Genomic DNA, 22,842 nt, shown 5'->3' with positions numbered 1-22,842 from the left:
CTCCCGCATTTACACGTTACATTAAATAGTACACACACACACATGCACATCATCGAAGTTTTAAGGCCTAAGACAAATCCCTAGAAAACGCCTGCTGGCCCCAGCCTTTTTTGGGGCGCCGACCGCTGCATAAAGGGGCAAAAAGTTTTCGATCTGACAACTAAAGATGAAAACGGAACGGTGTGATTTCGGCGCGGCAAGCTCTGTGCGACCGCATCGAAAGGTAAGTCAGTGCAGCCAGAACGCACAGCGTCCAATAAAGGTTTGTGAGATTCATGGAAATAAAAAGAAAATAAGAATATTAATTTTCATCAATAACTAGAGTATTCGTAAATGTTCATACACAAAAGCATCGTATTTTAGAAAGGTCAGCGGTACGCCAAATCAGGGCCGTGCCAAATCCAAGATGGCGTCGGGACCAAGGAACAACATTTCTCACCCGATGTTTTGCCCGCCGCGAAATCATTTTTCGGCGGAATTTAGTAAGACACAGACACATTTTTGTTGAAACTACAAGAAATAGATAGTAATTTCTGTGAAATCTGATTTTTTGACGCCATGCACTACGTATTCGTTTTGAAAATTGAGTTTAAACCGAACTGAGTTTGCGGTAAACTATAAGATTACGAGAGGCACAACAACATCAAAAAACATTTGTCTTTACAATGTTTATAGGGGGAACGTTTTATCAAAACACTTCATGGAGGAATCGATGCTATAACATTGCTATTCCATATATTTTTGTCCTTATTTTTGTCCTTTAAGGTCTTGAAAACATTTCCGTGAAATCCGACAGCAAAATGATCCGATGTCACCACACGCTTGAAAATTAGGCGGCCGCCATGGGCAGGGATTGTGCCCTGTGTGGTCCCAATTCGTGGCGGTCGCGGTCGCGTTGGACAGGTGGTCGCATTGGGCAGGCAGCTTAATGCTTGTGCCTATGGGGAAAATTTTCGGGACCGAGAAAAAGCGGTCGCCATGGCCAGGTGGTCGCGTTGAAAAGGTGGTCGCCTAGGCAGGTTTGACTGTATATGCAAGCATTATCATATATCAAATACATTTGATAGGCGAAAGAAATGTTGGTGTTCGATTAACAATATAAATGTGCTAAAGTCTTGATTATACTGTATCAACTTAGACATTTTTGTCAGGTCGACTGTAACAATGAGTCTAGACTTGTACACTTGTACTCATCAGATTAATAGCAACTGAACCTGTATAACACACAGTATTAAGTCTCATTGTAAATTTTCTGGGGAAGGAATGCTGATGTTTCACTCCAAACTGTGTGGTCTTTCTGAGTTGGTGGTGGGGACTGTTTGTAGACTTGCACTTGTCTTGTATTCATCAGATCAATAACTATTGCCCCTGTATTATATGCCACATCTTTGTATATTTTGTGGTAAATTTAGGAAGGAAAACATGCTGATGTTTTACTTGACACTGTGTGGTCTTCCGTCGTGAGGAATGTTTGTGGACTTGCACTTGTCAGGTCAGCTCTGACAATGAGTCTAGACATGTATTCAACATAAAAACTATCGCACCTGTATGATTATATGTCACATCTCATTGTAGTGAGGAAAAATTGCTGACGTTTTAATACTAGACACTGTGTGGTCTTCCTGAGTCTTGAGGAATGTTTGTGGACTTGGACTGGCACTTGTCAGGTCGGCTCTAACAATGAGTCTAGACATGAGGCTTTATCTGAGTTCTATCTAAACAGTACAGAAACCAGGGGAGCCAGACATCCAAGTCTCACCACTGACATAGAACATCTGGTGCTACAGGGGGATACTTTACAGCATTGACAAGGGGCTTATTGCAAGTGACAAGGATATGCTGGGAAATCTTAAACTTAGAATCTGATTGTATAACACAACTCAAGAAACTATCCTTATATTATGTATCTTTCTTGTTCTATAGGAAGTGTAGGGAGTTCATCTTAAGTTGCAACTTCCAAGCTAAATTCAAATTGATTAATATCACGTCAGATACAACTAACAAAAGTCTTCAGCTATTTGGCCAAACCTTGACAAAGTTCAAGAACCTACCACACACACACTTCTGTTCTTGGAGAGAGAGTAGGCCTAGGGGCACAGTCTGGATTGGGTTTCCAAAGAAATCACCTCTTACACCAGTAAAGCTTACACTAATTTCTAAAATCAAGTACAAATGCGGTGTGTTATACAATGTGACATTTACCAGTTAACGTTACGAGAATTTGAACCTTATCATAAAACAGACATTCGCTTAAGTTTTAAGAGATCGAAATCACTGCCATCCACTGTGTTAATGGAAATGAATCTGTATTTGAACCATGAGGACACTTAGCCAGGTGAATTACAATGGTGAGCTACACAGCCTCACCTTCACAGAGCAGGGAGTAACTCAAACCACATCCAGGAGAGATAGCCGCACAGATAACAGCATACCTGGTCTGTGCATCTGCCAACTCTATCATCTGATAGAGACTCACTCTGCCCACGCCTGACACTGCCAATAAAACTTCACACGTCTCGCGCATAGCTGAACTTTGGAGACTCAAAACACGGCCAAGAGTTCAAGTCTTAGTGGACATCTTTCCAAATGAGTACCAGAAAAACACATATTGTGAAGTCTATCTGATCCTCACCTAACTGTCAATAGGCATGCCTTGTACCTAAATTCCCTGGCAATTTGATAAAAGTTAGCAATAAAACAATTGAGAAATTACATTGAAACAAAACCAATACTAGTATATGTTTTATATGAAAATGACCCAGTTGTTTGACATCTACTCCAACATAAACAGCTCAAATAATGATAAATAGCAGCTCACTTACACTAAAGCCCACTCCATAAATTGCTAAATTAAGAAATGTCCTTGAAGGGAAAACAAATAAATCGGAAAATGCCCCAGTTACTCAATTACTGACTTCTTTCCCCAAAATAATGTGACACACATAAAAAAACAGCTCTCAAACATGTACTCTCATATCATAGATTAGTAAAACAACAAAATTAAACATTAAAAGAAAACTAATATATTAGATTCTGCTCCACCAGTGCCTTTTGACACTAAGCGACCTGAGTTCACAGGATTCCTTCAGAACCAGTCACCACTGAGGCCTTGTTTACATCACTTCTAATGGGAACCAGATTTCTCTAAGGCAACCAGCACTTCTTAGGGAGATAAGACTTGGTCCAAGTCACATTCAGAGTCACCTTGGACAGACTCAATGTCTGGTCTTGACTTTTCTACCTTTGAGTAAACATCTGACGAGTAACAAACGGCCTGTCAGAGTTGTTTACAACAGAGAGTGTTTGGTGGGTGCAACAAACTGTTACTATGGAGAGGTGAAGTCTGGGGGACTGGAAACTAACCTTATATTATATAACAACCACTGCTTGCTTAATTAGCCTGCTAGCCTTCAATTAAAGACCTCAACACTGTATAATGTCTTTTTAAAGAGGTAATAAATTTCTTGGAGGCATTCTCAAGCCCAGTGCAGCATCCAAGATAAATACAAGATGCTACAAGAAAATCATTGGGAGTAGACAAGTACTGTCTCCTGATCTTCACCCTGACCTTTTCCATAGTCGACACACCTACATTTATAAGTGCCTGCAAATCATTGAGCCAAAGAATTTTTACTTGAAGCAATTACTTGAACTGCAGTCCTGATCTACACAATTTTACAGACAAGAAAAGGAGGATGGGCGTTGAGAGTGAAAATAGTGGTGCAGTCATCTTTTGTACTTTTAGTTTAACATGTATCAGAATTTTCTGTCCTGTTCTGAGCTTTGAAAGTCAGCTTTTTCCCCTTTTTTCTTCTTCATTTTTTTCAGAAAACAGATCGCTCTAAATACTAGGCTTGGTAAAAATCCAAAGATCAGGCCAGAATTAGCTAATATCATCAACTATTAGAAAACAGAGCGCCAAACTCAAAGCAAATGTTAGTGATGATAACAATATGATTCTGGGTGCAGAAGTGATGATAACAATATGATTCTGGGTGCAGTACCAGTTATTTGCATACACTTGTGTTCTAATTTATACCCAGGGGGCACCAAAAATCCACCAGGCGTTTTCCTCAAACCTTCACGGAATGCTGTTAGCTTCAAAAAGCTGAAAATTGGAGCTTCTTGCTGGCATTACCAAGATGTAGTGGCCCAAGGCACACACAAAGTTAAGGCCTTGAAAGGTAAGGCATATCATTGTCACTCCCAACAACAGAAGTGATACAATTCACCAAATGGAGTGGAGCAAAACAAACTGACCTCCAAAGATCCTGTGTCGTGATAAGGATATACTGTTACATCTGTACCTGCAAAGTTCTAAAAGACTGGGATTTTTCGGATGGCTTTACAAAGAAATATCTATCATCAAAGTGGTTTCGGCCTTGTAATAATAATTCCATAAGGCCAGTAATAACTAAATTCTGGGCTTCAAAGCTACCTTAACAAAAGAAAATGTTGTGAAATGCATTCTACCAGGTTATTTTCACAAACTCTGAAACCGAGTAAGAGGAAAACACAAAATTATAGCTCCAGTCTAGAGTGGGACCATAATGTCCATGTAATGACTTTACGATCCGCAAACTCATTAAACTTAGCTAATCATTAACTAACAGTTCACGAACAGGCCATTCTTCATCATAGACAAGTACATTGTACAAATAAAGGAATTTGTTTTTCATTAATTTCAAGTCTTCTTTGTTGAACACAATCAGAGCAAAGAACACCAAAGTAAGGTTATAGTGTAACCTATAACCATAACAATTAAGATCAACTATAACGATATAACTTTATGCATGCCATAATTTTATACAGTCGTGACCACTTTTGAGCAGAGTTGTTGACTTGTTATTGAAATCTTCAGTAATAGAAAAACACTAAATCGCAAGGGAATCATTTGCTGGCAGTCGTTCTAAAGCCCTTACATCTAGAGGATCCAAGTACAGTAATGTGGTTAGTTTAAGACGTTTATTTCCCTCCTTAAGTGCCCTTAACAAGTCGCAGCGCCTCACCTGGTCCCGGGGCCGGGGCGGCTCCATTGTTCGCAGCGGGCCCTCCTCGCGGCACCTCCCCGCCGCCCGGAGCCGACAGCGACCGGTGGACCCCGTTAGACGCCATGTCCCGTGAAATCAGACGGTAGGACACGGTAGAACACAGCCTTCAGCACAAGTTCAGCCCTGGACAGGCGGGAATCAGGACGGAATCACGGAGAGAAACCTGCACAAAGTCAAACACAGACAGGGGAAAAGTTTGAAGTGTGCCGCCATTTTCCACCAGAACGAAGCACATCTGTTGTGCCTCGCTCGAAACAACGCCCTAGCGGAAGAAATAGGCTACAAAACTCCCCACCAACTTGGTGAGAGCTTGAAAGTATCCTAATGTATGACATACCTGAGTTTCAGACATATACAGGTCCGATTTGCCGTAAAAAATGCGGAATTGTGGAGTGTTTCGGGCAAAGTTTTGGAGAAAAGTCGCCACACGTTTCGCACCTTCCGACTTCATTCAGTCGGGACGCCGGGCGGGTCCATTCACATCCCGGGGGTGTGCAGGATGGGAGAGGCTTTGTTGTTGTTTTCAGCGCTCTCCCTCCCTCCCTCATTTTAGAACCAGATTTTAGATCGGGGGAATCATCCTCAGCTTCTGATTAGCCAGATAAATGCTCAACTTAGTATGCATATTTTGCTGGTGTTACGAGAAAGAGAAGTTTGGGGTCAAGTAAAGTCAAACTTGTCTGGCGTGACCACCTGTTTTAAAACTGTGGTGACCATTTCCGTCAAGTTCATTCAGTGCATAATGCTTCGATCTAAGAAGAAAGCCATCTAAGGGACCACTAAATGTGACTACAATGGCCAGTTGGTTCCTTTAGAAAAGGACTCACTACTATAAGTCTGACTGTAACGTTACATTCATCATACAGCTTATTCCTGTTTTACGCTCAAATCTATTGTGTTCAAATACCCCACCTGTCAACGAGGGCCTCTAGCGATTAAGAATTGCTTTGCAGCTGCAAGGCTGAAACTTGACTGGAACAATTCCTATGATTGCAAGAGGGCACATTCGACTCTAGCGGATGCATGGTATTTGTAGGGAAATTGGTTCATACCTAAGAAACCTACACAGTCCTACCTAAAGCCCCCTCTACCTGGACCCGCGGCACACTGGCGGCTCGCTGCGCCCGATCGAATTGACAAAGCACTCAACGAATTTCATACACGAAAAACTTAGACTTAGGGGCTCCGGTGTCGTCCGACACATGAGGCAGTTAGGTTGGCCCAGCAGGCTCGGTCAGCGAAAAACAAATCTTTTTTAATTAAGCTTTGTATGTTTCGTTGTCTTTTCGGTCAAACTTGTACGACTTGAATGATATTCCCATTATGAAGTCAAGGGTAACACAAATCCAGTTCAGGACGCAGCAACGCCGCCAGCGTGCCACGGGTCCAGTGAGAGGGGGGCTGAAGAAATTGTACATTTGCCACTAGCCCTTAAGAATAACCTCTCGCTAGCTGGGCAACCCTGGCATCTATCAAAATGTTCCATGCTGAATTCGTACCTTTCGCTCATTATTCGCTTGGCGAGGAATTGGCTTGGCGCCTTCAGGTTTCGGATAACTTTGGGATCCACCCAGCGGCTATCACCCGCTTGGGGTCTGCCCAGCCGCTTTCGCCGATATCACCCGCTCTTCGTATTTGTTATATATATAATACGGCCCAGCGCTTATCTCAGTGGTTATGTCTAAACATTGCCGGTAGATGCTAACAATCCTATACAATGTCCTTGCTTTTTACAAAACGAAAAAAGAAGATAACGACGACAACATGGTTGCGTTGATGTTAATCTACTTTTTTAATAGTAATAATAATATAATTATAATAGGTTAAATTCAAACAGCTGAGTTACATGTTCTGCACATTGAATAAAAGGTTAAGCGACATGTGACACACTAACAAGTCTTACATACTTAAAGGGTGATAACAGATGAATAAACTAAAACATTACAAGCTAAAGCTAAAACTCATCTTGGGTAATTGATTTGATTTGTAGAGGTTCATGTATTCAACCACAGGTCCTGAATTTGGAAAGACTGGAGAAATCTTTAATGTCATTCTTGAATATCTGTATATAAAAGTACATAGAATATAGAAGAAATGTGCACATGTTAAACTTTATTGAGTATCTAGTAACAAAATAAAAAATAATGAATAAAACAAAGAAAGAAAGATGAAACAAGTTAAATAGTGAATATTTTTTAGCAAAGCCATGATCTGTATTGTATAGATACTTGTGATACCTATAATCACTCTTTAACCTTCTACCTGCTGCCTACTCTGTAACTAATAGAGATTGGGGTGCCAAGTGGCTACTTCAGCATTCAAAAGGTTAAATCCAAGAGTCAGCTGCACTCTAAGTATACATGATCTGATCTGCCTTGAAATATGGCAGATACATCCGTGCCACAGGGAATGGACTGACACACTGCCCGACTTCTGTAGGCAAGGCCTTCGGCAGCCTCAAGTCACTCCAAGTAGCTGTAGATCTGTCATAAACACATACAAGACTAGTCGGGGACCCTGACATGCCTTCACGGTAGGAAAACATCACATGTAACTTATCCCCCAGCACAAAGAAACGGGGATATTTGGAGTCAAGTAGCCCCTCTTCATCAATCTGCCCCAAAACTGGAAGCTCCTGCCAGCTATCAGCCTCCGTGTTGTATATCATCATCTTGCTGAAGCCAGGCGCTGCACAGAAAATCTCTGTTCCCATGGTAACGGCTGTACAGAATTCTGGACTGTGTCTTGGGATGGTCAGCCAGGACCACCGCTCCTGGCTTGGGTCGTAGCGATGCATTTCTGCGCTTGAGAAGACATAGATTTGCTGACCACATGACACTACCATATATTTCTTTATTATACCACCATATCGATTGTCATGTTCGTATCTCCCTTTCAGATATAGTTGTGGACAGGAGTGCCACTGGTCTGTGTGCCGGTTGTACCTTATCATCTCCATCGTCACATACTCTCTCCCTGATGATCGATCAACGAGTCTATTGAGGTAATAAAGGTCTCCACCAGCTTCCACAAGGTGCTCAACCCTCGGTCTGCCATCGCCCCGGAGACGACGAACGGAAGACTTCTGTTCGAACCTATTTCCCACTTCATTGTACTTATACAGGGAGAATTTTTCCTCTTCAAATTCAGCCAGGGTTGACGCTTCAGTCAGAACGTAAATATCGTTATCACTGGTGACAGCTTTGGCCAGCACTTGATTAAGGTAACGTTCATCATCATCGTCATCATCAACGTCATCATCATCAACGTCAACGTGACCAATCTCATAGAAACTTCCTGCCTCTGGATTTATGGCTAACACATGATTTGACCAGCTGCGGAATACAAAACACATAGTTAACATTAAATGAGCAATGGACAAAAAATCAAGCCAGAAGGTTTAACATAATGTAATCAAACACCACAGGGTGTCGCTACTCTAGCTGTAACCATGGTGATAGCCGTCTGGTCCATGTCACTGACCTTACGGGTTTGGAACAGGAGAAGAAATGAAGCAATAACAATGCTTCATGATAATGACATGGAATGATTTGACTTTGTTGTTGTTACAACAATGTGATTCGATATGGAACGACACTGTTCCAGGCCAAATATGTCACGGAAAGCACTAGTACAGACCTTTCAGTGGAAAGAAGGGCCATTTCCGTGGTCATCCCAAACCTCGGCTTCAGGTTGGAGTTCCCTTTCTGTACCACATTCCTGATGACCTCAGAGCTCCCAGGATCCTCCCTGACCAGGGGATGTTCCAGGATGGCTGCCGTGTCGTCTGAGGTCAGCAGGTTGAAGCGGATGTGAGGGAGGATGCTGGGTAGGTGGCACTGTCTGTAGGGTACAGGGTAGGGGTAGGTTTCTTGGTAACACATCAACCTCTCAAGCTAACATGTTTATTACTCCGGGAAGGAGGATGACCTCCTTCTGGGAGTATTGGGAATGCATTTGTTTGCGCTTTCGCAGCTATAACTCACGATCCCGTCGTCGCACTGGTGTGTAACTTGGCATATCGTTTGCCTGGTTCGGCGTGGTGATGCACAATAGCTTTGTTACACCATAACTACTTTAAATGTCAATCCAATATCGTAATTGCACCCCTATAATTAATGCTATGTCCCACTGCCCTGCCATAGGGACCATGTTATAATCCGTTATGCATGACTGGAATACTTCAGGCAGATACGGGGTATAAATCTTCCTTACTTGCTGTGATCGTATAGTCACTGTTACATTGAAAAATAGACAACGTGCATCACCACACGCAACCTAGCAAACGATATACCAAGTTACATACCAATGCAGCAACGGGAATTGTGAGTTTTAGCTGCGAACATGTACATAGTGACCTCCAGTCTGTGTATTAAGTATGCCGTGTCCCTCGCAACTCGCATACAGTATGTGGGCACGGGACGGACGATGCATTTTTACGCACAGTGTGAAAATGGCAAATCTCTGGACCTTCAAACTTACCACACTTGTAGTTTATAATACAGAGGCTGTGACAATGTAAAAAGTTTACGCAGGGGATGAAAGATTGTTGAGAAATATATCTCAGAAAAGTGCGCGCGCCAGTGTCACTTCCGGGTGGTTAGATCCGGTGACCTTTGACCTTCGTGAAATGTTACGATAATATAAATTAGCCTTTTTTTATTGCGAATAGCTTGATAGCTATAGATCAGGCCGGCCTGCAATAAATTGTGGAAAGAGGATTTACTGCATATTTGTGATTTCTGATACATCTTAGTTGTAAGGCTGAATGGTTCGTTGATAATTGAAAAGGGGCCATCTAGATCTAACTTTGTGACTTTTCCCGGAATTTCTAGATCCCATCTGTGCCATGCTGTAAAAACATACTTTTCAGCAGGTTGACAACTCCTGTATTGAAAGAAAAAGATAAACAAACACTTTTTCTTTACTTGCTCTAAAACACTACTTGGACCAAAATATAAAACTTCCTTGCTTGGACTGAGCAGAGATGCAATTTGTGTGGGTCAGTACTTGTACATACTATAAATACTTCACGGAGAATTGTGTCCTACGGACTCTTGTTCCATATTAAATCCATAATGTGTACAAAAAAGAGAACTAATACTCACCTGTCCTCCCTGCTGTGCTGCACCCATCTCACCACAGCCTCCCACGCACACTGTTGTCTCCTCTTTAACATCCAGCTCATCGTGGCTGATGATCTCAGTCAGCTGATTCACACTCAGGCTGCAGAACTCCTCGCTGGAGGCAACCTGTGGAGGTGAAGAACACATGTACTTGTACCAAAACACTGCAGAAGTGCGTGTCTTATTCCTATTCTAATATACAATAAGCGATGTGCATATATAATTTCATGCTAATATAAAATAGCAAACAAATACTAGGTATCTCATTTGCATCTTTATCTGTATAGCAGGTATAACTGCCCATTGGCTTAAGTCAAACTTGTCCATCCAACCAACTGTATCCTACAACCAACTCTTGTCAATAACCACATCCAGACAGTCCCGTCCCATTTACATAGTAAGTGAACTCTTTCAAGCAACAAACTGCGGGCTTCAACCAGCAACCACCTCCTCATGGGCCTCAGGGGTCATAATGTGTAGATTTTACACTCCATTCAACAACGATTGACAGCGGCAATCAGTCCAGCCGGCATTTCAATAAAAGATTCTACAGTCGACGGCAAGCTTGTGTATGTAGCAACAAATGTAGAACAGTGGAGACACGAATCTCAATGTAAACATTCATTCAAGTACAACAAAGGTTTAATCGACAGTGCATTGTAGTCTTGTAGACAACAACAGTTTAATTTCTTTTTTCTTGTATATGCTGTATTTCTTCACTTGTCTTGTAATTTTATATGCATACCAGTGCTATTCGTACTAAGTATCTATGCAGCCTCGATGGGTTCGCCTCATGTATGCCCACAGATCAGCGAACCAACACCAGTTTTATCCAGTAACCAACTCCAGTCAACAACCATAATTCCTTGGTCCCTTGACTGGTTGTTGGATGCAAGTTTGAATGTATATATATTTTTTACTGATCAACCTGCAAAACAAAACCTTTTTTTTTAAATATGGGACTCTTTGTTTTGAATGGTCTATTTTCCCCATGTATCATGTATTACATACCCCACTGCAAGTTCCATTCCCTATGATGTATTACAACAGTTCTCTGATCTCTGATATGGGATTGATATTGCTATTTGGGACAACTGAAAATTACCCATTATAAAGACTAACCTCAGTAAAGTGCCTGGCGAACCACTGTTGACAACCGTTCCTGACAGTGCCCACAGAGAAGACATCAGCAAACTTGTACAGGTCGACACAGTTAGAGTGCTCCATGTTCACAACCATGTAGTCGCTGCAGGTGTCTCTCACATAGTCCAGTTGGAGGAGGTCGGCTGCCTGGTACAGGGGCTGCACTTTGTCCAGGGACACATGGAGGGTTCCCGAGTAGATGTAACTCAGGATCTCCCCAAACATGCCTGCATCTAAACCCTAGAAACAATATAATGTAACAATGCTCAAACGTTTACAAAATATAACGTTATATGTTCAGCAGGAAAATGTATCACAAATCTGTTTAATATATGTTAGGAAAGAATGCTTAAATCTTAAGCCCATTCTTCAACCTTTTTCCCTGTGAATATATCTGTGCAGTCTAATATGATAGATTAAGGGTAGACTAAGGTACAACATTGACCCAAACTGACTATTTTCATGTTTTGATCGGTAACAAACTACAATATGTCCCTTTCATTGACCGGGCCCTTACAGTTTGGATGCGGACCCCCTAGATGTCTAGATGGTAACTGCGCATGTGTGGAACATTCCATGGATACATTCTTGGAGTTCCTAGAATATTTACGAAATAGTCACATATGACACCGTTTGGCACGTTCCTGAAACGTAGCCGAAAAAAATGCTCCTCGTGGCAGGAAAGGTGACAGCAAACGGGCCTAGGGAGGGGCACGTGGCAAAGGACACACATCGCAGGAAAAATCCCTGCACATTTCTTGGTGCTACACGTTCTCTATAATACAAAACAACTTTTTAAGTCCGTTTTTACTCTACTTTAACCCATCATCACGCAAAACCTACCTATAAAACAACCGTCTTCTGTCGACTTTCCGCCATGTCACTTGTAAACATGGCCCTGAAGTAGGGGCTGGCCGCTGACAGAACAAGCCGATGGCAGGGAAACCGCCGGCCCTCGACTTCAAGGACGACATCCTGCAGTACCCCGGCCTTCTGTAAATCATCCACAGTTCCAAGAAACCCGTGCAGATAGCTCTCGTCTTGGTAGGAACGAGGACGAACTGCGCTGACGTGGTGTTCTTGGTCTGCGGCAGCCATGTTGATGATGATAGATTTAAGTGATGACCCAAGGTCAACCGATGGCTAGAAATACATTAATTACCCACATAGTGTCGCAGTAAGAGTATTGTCTTTATCTCTCCAGAGGGTGTGATGCCTACCAGAGGATGTTAAGTACCGAATTTTATATACATATTTCACATACCTGTAGACAATCCCTCTTTAGGATGGACTACTTTTCAGTCATACTTTATAATGTATTGTTATTCCCGCTGCTACTTATACGACTGCGTAGATACTGGATTCGCGTCTTCACAAGAACTACATACAATCATCATCACAATTCATCGACAGCTTCTCAAGTTATGCTGAAGTACACACACATACACACACACGCACACACACACACACACGCACGCACGCACGCACACACACACACGCACGCACGCGCACACTGAATACTAAGACAACTACCTATTTATAAAACCAATAAAAAGAGATACAAAAGACAAATAGTTGTGTAAAATGTTAATCTTCTGTTTTAATAATACTAGTAATATAATATTAATGTTTTTCTTTATTTTATCTATCTATTTATCAAACTTCACAGAACTCAACAGCTGAGTTACATGTTCTGCACATTGCATAAAATGTTAAACCACATGTGACACATTAACAAGTCTTACATACTTAAAGCGTTAAAATCACAGACGACTAAACTAAGATTGCAAGCTGAGCTTAAACGCTTGTATTTTCAAGTGGTAGCTAAATCTGCATACCCTCACATTAACATGCAACAGTAGCAGTTGGTCAAATAGCTAAGTTGGCTGTAGAAGGTTAGAATTGCATGATTTAAAAAAATATATACAAACAGTAAAACATCCTGGTTATTTAATTTACGTTAATTGCTTTTATTTCAAGAGGTATTTAATCACAGGTCCCTGAATTCCTAATGTTATCATTGAATATCTTTATATAGAAGTACATGTATATAGAATATAGGAGAAATCTGCATATCTAAAATTTATTGAGCATCCAGTAACAATTATTAACATGCTACATCGAAGCATGTCTAACCAAGGAGGTGGTCTAACATAGTAATAGAATAAAGAAAAATTTAAAAAGTTAGAAAGCGAGCAATATTTTAGCAAAGCAATGATCTATATTCTTTAATAAAAGGTTTATTGGTCCGAAATTACCCGTGCAATGGCAGCCAGTGCTGAATTGCTGCAGGGTTTACCAACAAATAATACACAATAATACACAAGATACATATTTTTTCCACACTTGCACTTTGTGGAGCTGTCGCAAGGGTCTGGGCGGCTGCCCTTCGGCGCCAGCAGGTGACCTCAATACGACCATCCTTAACTGAAGTCAGGTACCTATTCACATCTAGGTGGAGTGAAGAAATTCGCGTAAAGTGCCTTTCCCAAGGTTTGGAACCAGGGAACTGTTGGTTCTGGGCAAAACACCCTACTAATTACGCCACTCGATGCCACTAATTATTGTATACGTACTTGTAATACCTGTAATCACTCCTTAGCCTTTAACATGTATGGAGATTGGGGTGCCAAATGGCTACTTCAGTGTGCTAGAGGTTAAACCCCAGCAGGGTAAGCTGCACTCTAAGCATGCATTTGGCCTGACTTGAAATATGGCAGATACATCCGTGCCACAGGGGATGGACTGGCACACTGCCTGAGTTCTGGAGGCAGGGCAGTTGGCAGCCTCAAGCCACTCCAAGTAGCTTTAGATTTGTCATAAAAACATATACGACAGGTGTCGGAACCTGTCGTTTCATCACGGCAGGACAACACCAGATGCAACTTCTTCTCCAGCACAAAGAAACCGGGCGACCTGGAGTCAGTAAAAAAGTGGTGCCCTTCATCAATCTGCTCAAAAGCTTGGTACTTGAACCAGCCTTGTCTCTCTGTGTTGTACACCATCCTCTTGCTGAAGTCAAAATTTGCACAGAAGATATTTGTTCCCTTGGCAACAGCTGTACAAAATTGAGGAATGTTTCTTGGCATGATCAGCCTGTACCAGAACTCCAGGCTTGAGTCATAGCGATGCATTTCTGTGTCTGAGAAGATATAGATGTACCGATCACATGACACTACCGTATAATCTTTTATCACAAGAGTGTCTGTCTGATTATCATGTTCCCATCCACCCAGATCTACTCGTGAACAGGAGTGCCATTGGTCTGTGTGCTGGTCGTACCTTTCCATAGCCATAAACATCTCTTCTGTCCCTGATGATCGATCAACGACCCTAGCAAGGTAATACAGGTGTCCACCAGCATCCACAAGGTGCTCAACCCTCGGTCTGCCATCTCCCCGGACACAGCGAACTGAAGACTTCTGTTCCCACCTATTGCCAAATTCATTGTACTTAAACAGGGACAACTGATCTTCTGAATCTGACGCTTCAGTGAAATCTGACGCTTCAGTCAGAATGTAAATATCGCTATCATTGGTGACAGCTTTGGCCAGGACTTGAGGAACGTCATTGCAGCTGATCTTGAAGAACTTCCCTGCCTTCGGATTTATGCAAAACATCTGATTTGACCTGTCGAATACAATACATAGTTGACAGTAAATAAGAAATGGACAAATAACAAACAATTGCCTAACAGTGGCCTTATGGGGTAAGGAAGACAAAGTAGATAGCTGAAATATACAAGAAAACAGTACTAGTACATAGTTTTACATAAGGTTTACCTTCACATGGTCTAGCCTAACAAACTACTGCTCTGTTAATTCTCAAACACATCCATATGTATGGTGATGAGCCCTCCAGCTCTGTCCTGCCACTTCCTACATAATGTAATCTACCACCACAGGGTGTCTCCTACATTACCAGTAACCATGGTAACGATATCTTTGCCTTCCATTGAAGGTAAACAAAATTGCATAAAATGATTAGACTTTTTTTTACTCAAACGTAACTAGAAATAAGATTACTAAAATGTCACAGTAAGCACTAGTACAGACCTTACAGAAGAAAGAAGGGCCATTTCCGTGGTCATCCCATCCCTCGGCTTCAGGTTGAGGTAATTCTCTTTCTGTACCATGTTCCTGATGACCTCGGAACTCCCAGGATCCTCCCTGACCAGAGGATGTTCCAAGATGGCTGCCGTGTCGTCTGAGGTCAGCAGGTTGAAGCGGATGTGAGGGAGGATAATGGGTAGGTGGTGCAGTCTGTAGGGTACAGGTAGGGGTGGCATCAACCTCTCATTCAAACATGTTCATCATCATATCTTATCACTGCACTGCTGTATACACTGATGGGCAGTCTGGTTGGCCTCTCGAAGATCACCGTCAGTGCATGTTGTGCCAAGTTCACAGTTCTGTTGGAGGTGTTGTATAGTTTGGGGGTCTCCCCTGCAGGGGCAGGCTGCACTTGAGGCCTTGCCGCATCTCATCATGTTGTCGCCGGTCCTTGTAACCTTGGCTCTGGCTCTGTTGAGAGTGACCCAGTCTCTCTTTAAACATATTAACTTCAAATTAAAACTATAATGTGTACAAAAAGAACAGACACCCACCTGTCCTCCCTGCTGTGCTTCACCCATCTCACCACAGCCTCCCACACTATTGTCTCCTTTTTGATATGCAGCTCATCGTAGCTGATGATATCAATCAGCTGATTCACACTCAGGCTGCAGAACTCCTCGCTGGAGGCAACCTGAGGTGGTGTATAGTACATGTAGGTACTTGAAAGATGTAACCTTATTAATTTTTTGTTTACAAAACAAAAATCCCATTTTCCAAAAAAAAGTTGTTAGCATCAAGGAAGTTAAAACACAAGCATCATGTGTCCCAAGTATCTAGTCATCTGGAGCTCAAGAAGGCTCTAGTTGTTTGTTTTACTGCACTGAATTCATATGATGACTATCATTCGGTGCATCTGATGAGGCTATCACTCTGAAATTCAACTTTATAGAGCACTACATATCTATCTATTTTGATCATATCTATCTATTTTGATCACCATTGTAAAAAAAGGCCAACCTCGGCAAAGTTATGATAAATCCATTGCTGACATCGTTTCAGGACAATGTCCACAGAGAAGACACCCGCAAACTTGTACAGGTCCACACAGTTAGAGCTCTCCACTCCAACGTTTTCCACCATGTAGCTGCTGCAGGTATCTCTCACATAGTCCAGTTGGAGAAAGTCGGCTGCCTGGTACAGGGGCTGGACATTGTACAGGGACACATGGAATGTTCCCGAGTAGATGTAACTCAAGATCTCCCGAAATATTCTTGCATCCAAACACTGCAGAAGAATTCAACATAGCAATGTTCAAACGTTCACAGCAGATATAAGGTATCAAGGTATTTATACATATATATATAGGAAGGTACCTATAAGTATACGTATGAGGAAAATATAAAACGTCCAAATAAGCTAGTTCGGAGTTGCTACTACGCATGTGCAGTGTCAAAGATGAAGGCCCCCGCGACGGAAACAAGACCCGTCTGTGCGTTGTCTCGATTTGCATAACAACGCACAGACGGGTCTTGTTTCCGTCGCGGGGGCCTTCATCTTTGACACTGCACATGCGTAGTAGCAACTCCGAACTAGCTTATTGCACATCTGACATGTCTGATGTATTTTGAAATGGAAAATTCTTTTTGGCCAAAAACATGCTTTGTCCTTATCCAATCCTTTGATTTAATCTACTTTTCAATTAAACATTTGATTTTTTTCTTACAACTGAACAGAAAATTTTGTTTACGAAAATCTCCCTTGTGGCACGCAAATATAACTGTTAACCTTTGACCCCTTGACATAAGTGGGGAGGGGTGCGTGCTACTTTACTTTACTTTTCATGGTTTGCGTGGTTTTACACATTTCTTTTAAACGCGCAGGATCTTCTCAAGTTCCACTCTGTTCTAACTAAACGTCACGCCAACCCTACCTGTAAAACAACCTTTTTTTGCCGCCTTTCGGCCATGTCATTTGTAAACATGGCCCTGAAGTAGGGGCTGGCCGCGGACAGAACAAGCCGATGGCAGGGAAACCGCCGGCCCTCGACTTCAAGAATGACATCCTGAAATGCCCTATCATTCTGAAAGTCGCCCACACTTCCAAGAAACCCGTGCAGATAGCTCTTGTCTTGGTAGGAACGACGATGAACTGCGCTAGCGCGGGGTTCTTGGTCTGCGGCAGCCATGTTGATGACGTCACCGTAACCCCAAGAGGAAAGACCTGTGACCTCGGGTTAAAAGTCAGACTGACGCACACACTGATTACCCGCATAATGTAGCAGTAAGTGTGCTGCCATCGTCTGTCGAGATAGTAGGATGTCTGCCATAAAATGTACATAATTGATACCTCTGTACAACTGGAAGGTTCTGTTTTTTTGGTGCCATGAACTTGAGTGTTAGTTTGGTATTGAAAATAGTTTTTTTTTTTTTTCATAAATCATAATTTTGCACGTCTGGCTATATGTGAATCTATGTAACATGATGTAGCAATTACGTGTTGGCCATACTAAACGCTTACACATTGTAAGTCATGTTACTCCTGTTGGCAACTTTCCTTGAAAATGATATACACTCTTTTTTTATCTTAAGTTTGGATGAGTCTTTGTTTTTCCTTCCAATTTGCTGGGTTAATGCTGGAAGTAGCTTTGGTGGATACTGCAGACAGGTTTTGCAATAAATTTGGTAATACTTATTTTTTCATGTTTAAAAAAAGCCTTTTGAGGGGCTGAAAAAAATTGACAAAACGGGTTTTCATATAAGGTATACAGCACATATTATCTATGAACTTCTAAAAAGTTCAATCAAATATTGGCCTTCAAATAGAATAGCATTTAAATTAACGAACACCATTTCTTTACCTTAGTAAATGTTTATTGCGTGAAAATGATAACAAAAGATAACTTTATACTATACTATACATTATATTTAGAAATGTATGTTTATTGTCTGGTTTTAATCTAATGGCTTTGTAAGCAAAAGGTAACAAATAATATTCCTGTAGAGTGATATACTGATAAACAAAAACAATGTTAATCACACCAAATAAAGAAATGTATCTAACATATCAAGTAAAATTATATGACATTGTGCAATAATGGTAAAACTTTAAAAAAGGATAGAGTGTCTTCATAGTTAGCTTACCGTATCGGGCTCCCATATTACCCCCCCCCCCCCTACAAATGGTCGAGGAGGGGGTTAGAATGAAATCCGGGTAACATATCAAGAAATGCACTCAGGCTCACAATGTCTGGTCATTACTACTGTGACTTTAAAACATAGAACATCAGTTGTACCCGGCGAAACTACACAGTGCTAGTCCCTGGATCCGCATGTCTTCCGGGCAATACCATATCCCGGATAAAACTGGGTACGGCATACTGGCATGTTTCTGTATCCCGGATAAAACAGGGATCGGCAGCTTAAGGGTTTGTAAGATACGGTAGGTACATACGTGCCACAGGGCAGTAAGAATCAAACGCATAATATCTCTTATCAGGCAGGGCGGCCTTCAGGTCTCTCCAGACATCAGCAGACCTGTCATACACATATACGAAATATCTGTATTCTTCCTCGGGACCACCATCACTATATACGATATCTCTACGGGGTATAAAAATATGTAGCTGGTTCTCCAGTACGAAGAGACTGGGGAAATCATGTATAAAAAAGTTTCCTGGGTTTGGCCAGCCTTGAAGTTCCTGCCAGCAGTCTGACTCTGTGTTGTAAACCATACTATCAGAGTCTCCATCTGTGTCTATAAATGAGCAGAAAATCTCTGTTCTCATGGCAACGGCTGTACGAATGTCAGGAATGCTCATCATCGGTGACGGCGGGGTCCGCTCGCACCACCGGTCCTCTCTCGGGTCGTAGCGATACACTTCCTCACTTGTGAGGAAATAGATGTGTGAGCCGCAGGACAAGGCTGCAGTTTGGTACGCAGAACTGTCAAACTCCAGCTGTGCACACTCCTGCCACTGGTTTGTGGGCTGGTTGTACTTTTTCATCTCCAGCAAATGCAATGGTCTGTCTGCTTCTAGATCAAAGGCCATGTAGTACAAAATCTGATCAATCTCACAAAGATGTTCCTCTAAGACCAATTCGTAATCCGGTTCCTTAGATACTGAGAACATACTTTTATATCCCCACACGTTCTGTGCATGGTCATACTTATACAGGGATATTTGAATCTCATCCTTCAGAACTTTTTTATCCAGGCTGTAAATGTTGTTATCACTGGCGACTGTCATAAATTCAGAGCGTGGAAGGCTTCCATGATCATAACTGTAGCTGATGTACTTCCCTTTCTGCGGGTTCATGAAGAGGAGCTCATTTGTCCTGGAAAGGAAAACAAATAAGCTATGAATAAAACTGGACTGCAAATCGAAACCTTGTAGCCTCAGGAAAGTGTGCTTTAACATAAGCTGGAATTAGATGAGGAGGATATGTACATGACTGACTAGTGCAAATGGAGGTTTGCGCATCTCCTCTGGTGCAAATGTAGAATGGCATCGTACAAGGATTGTTCCCTAACATGTACAAAAAAATAAGGTCAAGTGAGGAAAATGTATATACTGCCCCCTGATACAGGTTGAACAGCACAGCCATTTCCGTGGTCATCCCAAGCCTCGGCTTCAGGATGGGTTCCTGCGACACATTCTTGATGACCTCAGAACTCCCAGGATCCTCCCTGACCAGGGGGTGTTCCAAGATGGCTACCGTGTCGTCTGAGGTCAGCAGGTTGAAGCGGATGTGAGGGAGGATGCTGGGTAGGTGGTGCAGTCTGTTGGATACAAGTTAGGGTTGGGTTCAAATGACTTTTAGGCAATACAGCAGATTCTTACTGCATTATTCTTATTTCAAGTACTACAATGTGAAAACTTCAACACAATGCCTTGGTCATAGCCGTTGGCCACACATCAGCTAACCGATCAAACACTGGCACCCACCTGTCCTCCCTGCTGTGCTGCACCCATCTCACCACAGCTTCCCACACTGTTGTCTCCTCTTTAACATCCAGCTCATCGTGGCTGATGATCTCAGTCAGCTGATTCACACTCAGGCTGCAGAACTCCTCACTGGAGGCAACCTGTGGAGGTATAGAGACTAAGAACATCTACCAAGGTACTGCAGAAATGTATGACCTATTAAACCTTGTTCTAAAATACAAGACGTTCATGTGTTTATGTGCTAATCTAAAATAACAACCAAATGCTCTGTATCTGTATCTCTTTAGTCAGTGTATCCACCCCTCTTAATAACACACCAGCTTCGAAGGCATGTAGTTCTCTCATCACCATCCCCGTGTGTGAACCATAATTTAGTCATTGCAACTACAGTGTTAATAAGATTGCTATTTTTGACAACTTCCTGACCAATTATGAAAACTGACCTCAGTAAAGTGCCTGACGATCCATTGCTGACAACGTTTCAGGACAATGGCCTGAGAGAAGACATCAGCAAACTTGTACAGGTCCACACAGGTGGAGCTCTCCACTTTCACGTTTTCCACCATGTAGCTGCTGCAGGTGTCTCTCACATAGACCAGTTGGAGGAGGTCGGCTGCCTGGTACAGGGGCTGCACTTTGTCCAGGGACACATGGAGGGTTCCCGAGTAGATGTAACTCAGAATCTCCCCAAACATGCCTGAATTCAAACCCTGCAGAAGAATACAACATAGCGATGTAAAAAAAAAACCCCACATATATTTGGAATATAATGTGTATATTGCAGGAAGATATATCATGAATCTTTTCAGTTATGTATGTCAAATTTCCACCCAATTCTGTTATTTCATCTACATTCTAACAAGGACATTTGATTCTAATTGCACCTTTAATCAGTTTCTCTTTAGCTTTGTCAAGAAAACCCTAATTGACTGGCCCGCAAAGATGAACTTTGGCCCCTTAATTAATATAAAAATGTGAGTGGGGAGGGGGGCATGCCAGGGACAAAAATTTTATTTCTACATATTCTCTATGATACGCGGGATTTTTGAAAGTTCTCTGTTTAACTCTATTCTACCCTACCTGCAAAACAACCGTCTTCTGCCGACTTTCCGCCATGTCGCTTGTAAACATGGCCCTGAAGTAGGGGCTGGCAGCGGACAGAACAAGCCGATGGCAGGGAAACCGCCGGCCCTCGACTTCAAGAATGATATCCTGAAATGCCCCATCATTCTGTAAGTCACCCACAGTTTCAAGAAACCCATGCAGATAGCTCTCGTCTTGGTAGGAACGAGGACGAACTGCGCTGGCGTGGGGTTCTTTGTCTGCGGCAGCCATGTTGATGACGATGGAATGACCCTTAAAGTCAAAGGTTAGACGGAGCGACACAGATTACCCACATCATGTAGCAGTGTCCTACTGCCATCTGTCGCGGTATAACGTTACATCTGTCGGAATTATCGTTATCTGTACTGCTGGCTGGAAGGTTGTTTTACGTGGAGTTAATTTGAATGTTGGTTTTGTTTTGAAACTACGCCCCCATGTTTTGGTATGTTGCCACTTCGTTTTATAGTAACTATGTGTAGGGCCAGCTGATGGCCTACAAGATCCTACAATAGACCATAAAAATATGACATTATACCAGTACGTGACTGTAGGTAAGTTGTTTCATTCCCATCAACTTTCTTTGAGAATACAGGTGTTCCAACTTCGTTCGTCAGTCTATAAAACAGAATCTCTCAAGAAGTTATGAATGGATTACGCATTTGATAACTTACAAAGATATGATAGGTTTAATTGCTATACATAGTGTATGTATAGCCATATCATTACTGCATACCTTTAGAACAGTTAGAACTACAATGATTGATTTTAACGTTAAGTAACTGGGAACTGATTTACCTATATTGATAACCCAGGGTTTGTTATAAGTAATGATATCTATCCGAAATATACTCACTCTGGGTTTGGTTGCATAAAAAGTATAATTGATCCAAATGGGATGCAATATGTTGCTCCAAGAAAATATAACTCTTACTATTAATCTTCATAGTTATGATAAGAATATAGACAGTTTGTATTATCAATGATATGCAACAGAATGTAAATGAATAGATGTGTATATTGTTACAAAAGAAAGTTTCAAAATGTTTTGTGTCAGGTTTAAATGATTAATCAAAGCACAGCTAAAACACGCCAAAGATAGTTACACAGACAATACACAATGCAATAACTGGACAAGCTTAATAAAGTATGTCCTGTCTGGTAACTAATGTGCCTAGAGTTTGTTGGTAGAGTTTGAGGGTTAGTAAATAAGTCAAGCATCAGCTTCTGACCAAGAGTAAAGTGCATTTTCAAGTGAAAAAAGATCCCTCCAAAAGAAGAGACATTCGGCAAACACTCTAGAATTACAACAAAAATTCTGCATTCATTTTCAAGAATAGGTGAACTGCTGCATCTAACTTAAAATATGGGTGCATAGAAAAACATTTAGGTGCTCATTTGGGGGGCACAAAGCCAAATGT

General features: G+C 41.9%; 3 protein-coding genes across 4 annotated transcripts in view; all 3 read right to left on the bottom strand.

Moving 5' to 3' along the window:
- Nucleotides 1-5,507, bottom strand: part of LOC136447075 (SRC kinase signaling inhibitor 1-like) — a 93,283-nt gene extending 87,776 nt beyond the window's left edge. Inside the window, exons 1-2 of the mRNA XM_066445751.1 lie at nucleotides 5,389-5,507; nucleotides 5,010-5,214 (exon numbers count right to left, since the gene is read on the bottom strand). Of these exons, the coding sequence (XP_066301848.1) occupies nucleotides 5,010-5,115 (106 nt within the window). The 5' untranslated portion in view covers nucleotides 5,116-5,214; nucleotides 5,389-5,507. The remainder of the gene's footprint in view (nucleotides 1-5,009; nucleotides 5,215-5,388) is intronic.
- Nucleotides 5,508-6,819: 1,312 nt separating this feature from the next.
- Nucleotides 6,820-21,691, bottom strand: LOC136447780 (kelch repeat and BTB domain-containing protein 8-like). Of its 2 annotated transcripts, none has more exons than XM_066446821.1 (5): nucleotides 21,401-21,684; nucleotides 20,764-21,030; nucleotides 20,321-20,460; nucleotides 8,691-8,894; nucleotides 6,820-8,386 (listed from the first exon to the last, which is right to left on the bottom strand). In XM_066446821.1, exons 1-5 carry the CDS (start codon nucleotides 21,653-21,655, stop codon nucleotides 7,402-7,404), a joined length of 1,851 nt encoding a protein of 616 aa, XP_066302918.1. In that variant the 5' UTR covers nucleotides 21,656-21,684; the 3' UTR covers nucleotides 6,820-7,401. The 2 variants fall into 2 exon arrangements, with proteins under 2 accessions (XP_066302918.1, XP_066302919.1); XM_066446822.1 differs by lacking the exons at nucleotides 6,820-8,386; nucleotides 8,691-8,894 and adding exons at nucleotides 18,670-19,710; nucleotides 19,952-20,154 and having other exon boundaries at nucleotides 21,401-21,691.
- On the bottom strand, nucleotides 12,896-17,842 carry LOC136447781 (kelch repeat and BTB domain-containing protein 2-like). Its single transcript, XM_066446823.1, has 5 exons — nucleotides 17,306-17,842; nucleotides 16,393-16,659; nucleotides 15,927-16,066; nucleotides 15,376-15,582; nucleotides 12,896-14,950 (listed from the first exon to the last, which is right to left on the bottom strand). The coding sequence occupies exons 1-5, from the start codon at nucleotides 17,558-17,560 to the stop codon at nucleotides 14,005-14,007; spliced, it is 1,815 nt and encodes a 604-aa protein (XP_066302920.1). The 5' UTR covers nucleotides 17,561-17,842; the 3' UTR covers nucleotides 12,896-14,004.
- Nucleotides 21,692-22,842: the final 1,151 nt, after the last annotated feature.

The sequence above is a fragment of the Branchiostoma lanceolatum genome, chromosome 13 (genome assembly GCF_035083965.1).
Source record: "Branchiostoma lanceolatum isolate klBraLanc5 chromosome 13, klBraLanc5.hap2, whole genome shotgun sequence".
Lineage (NCBI taxonomy): Eukaryota > Metazoa > Chordata > Leptocardii > Amphioxiformes > Branchiostomatidae > Branchiostoma > Branchiostoma lanceolatum.
This window is presented reverse-complemented; position numbering and strand designations above follow the sequence as displayed.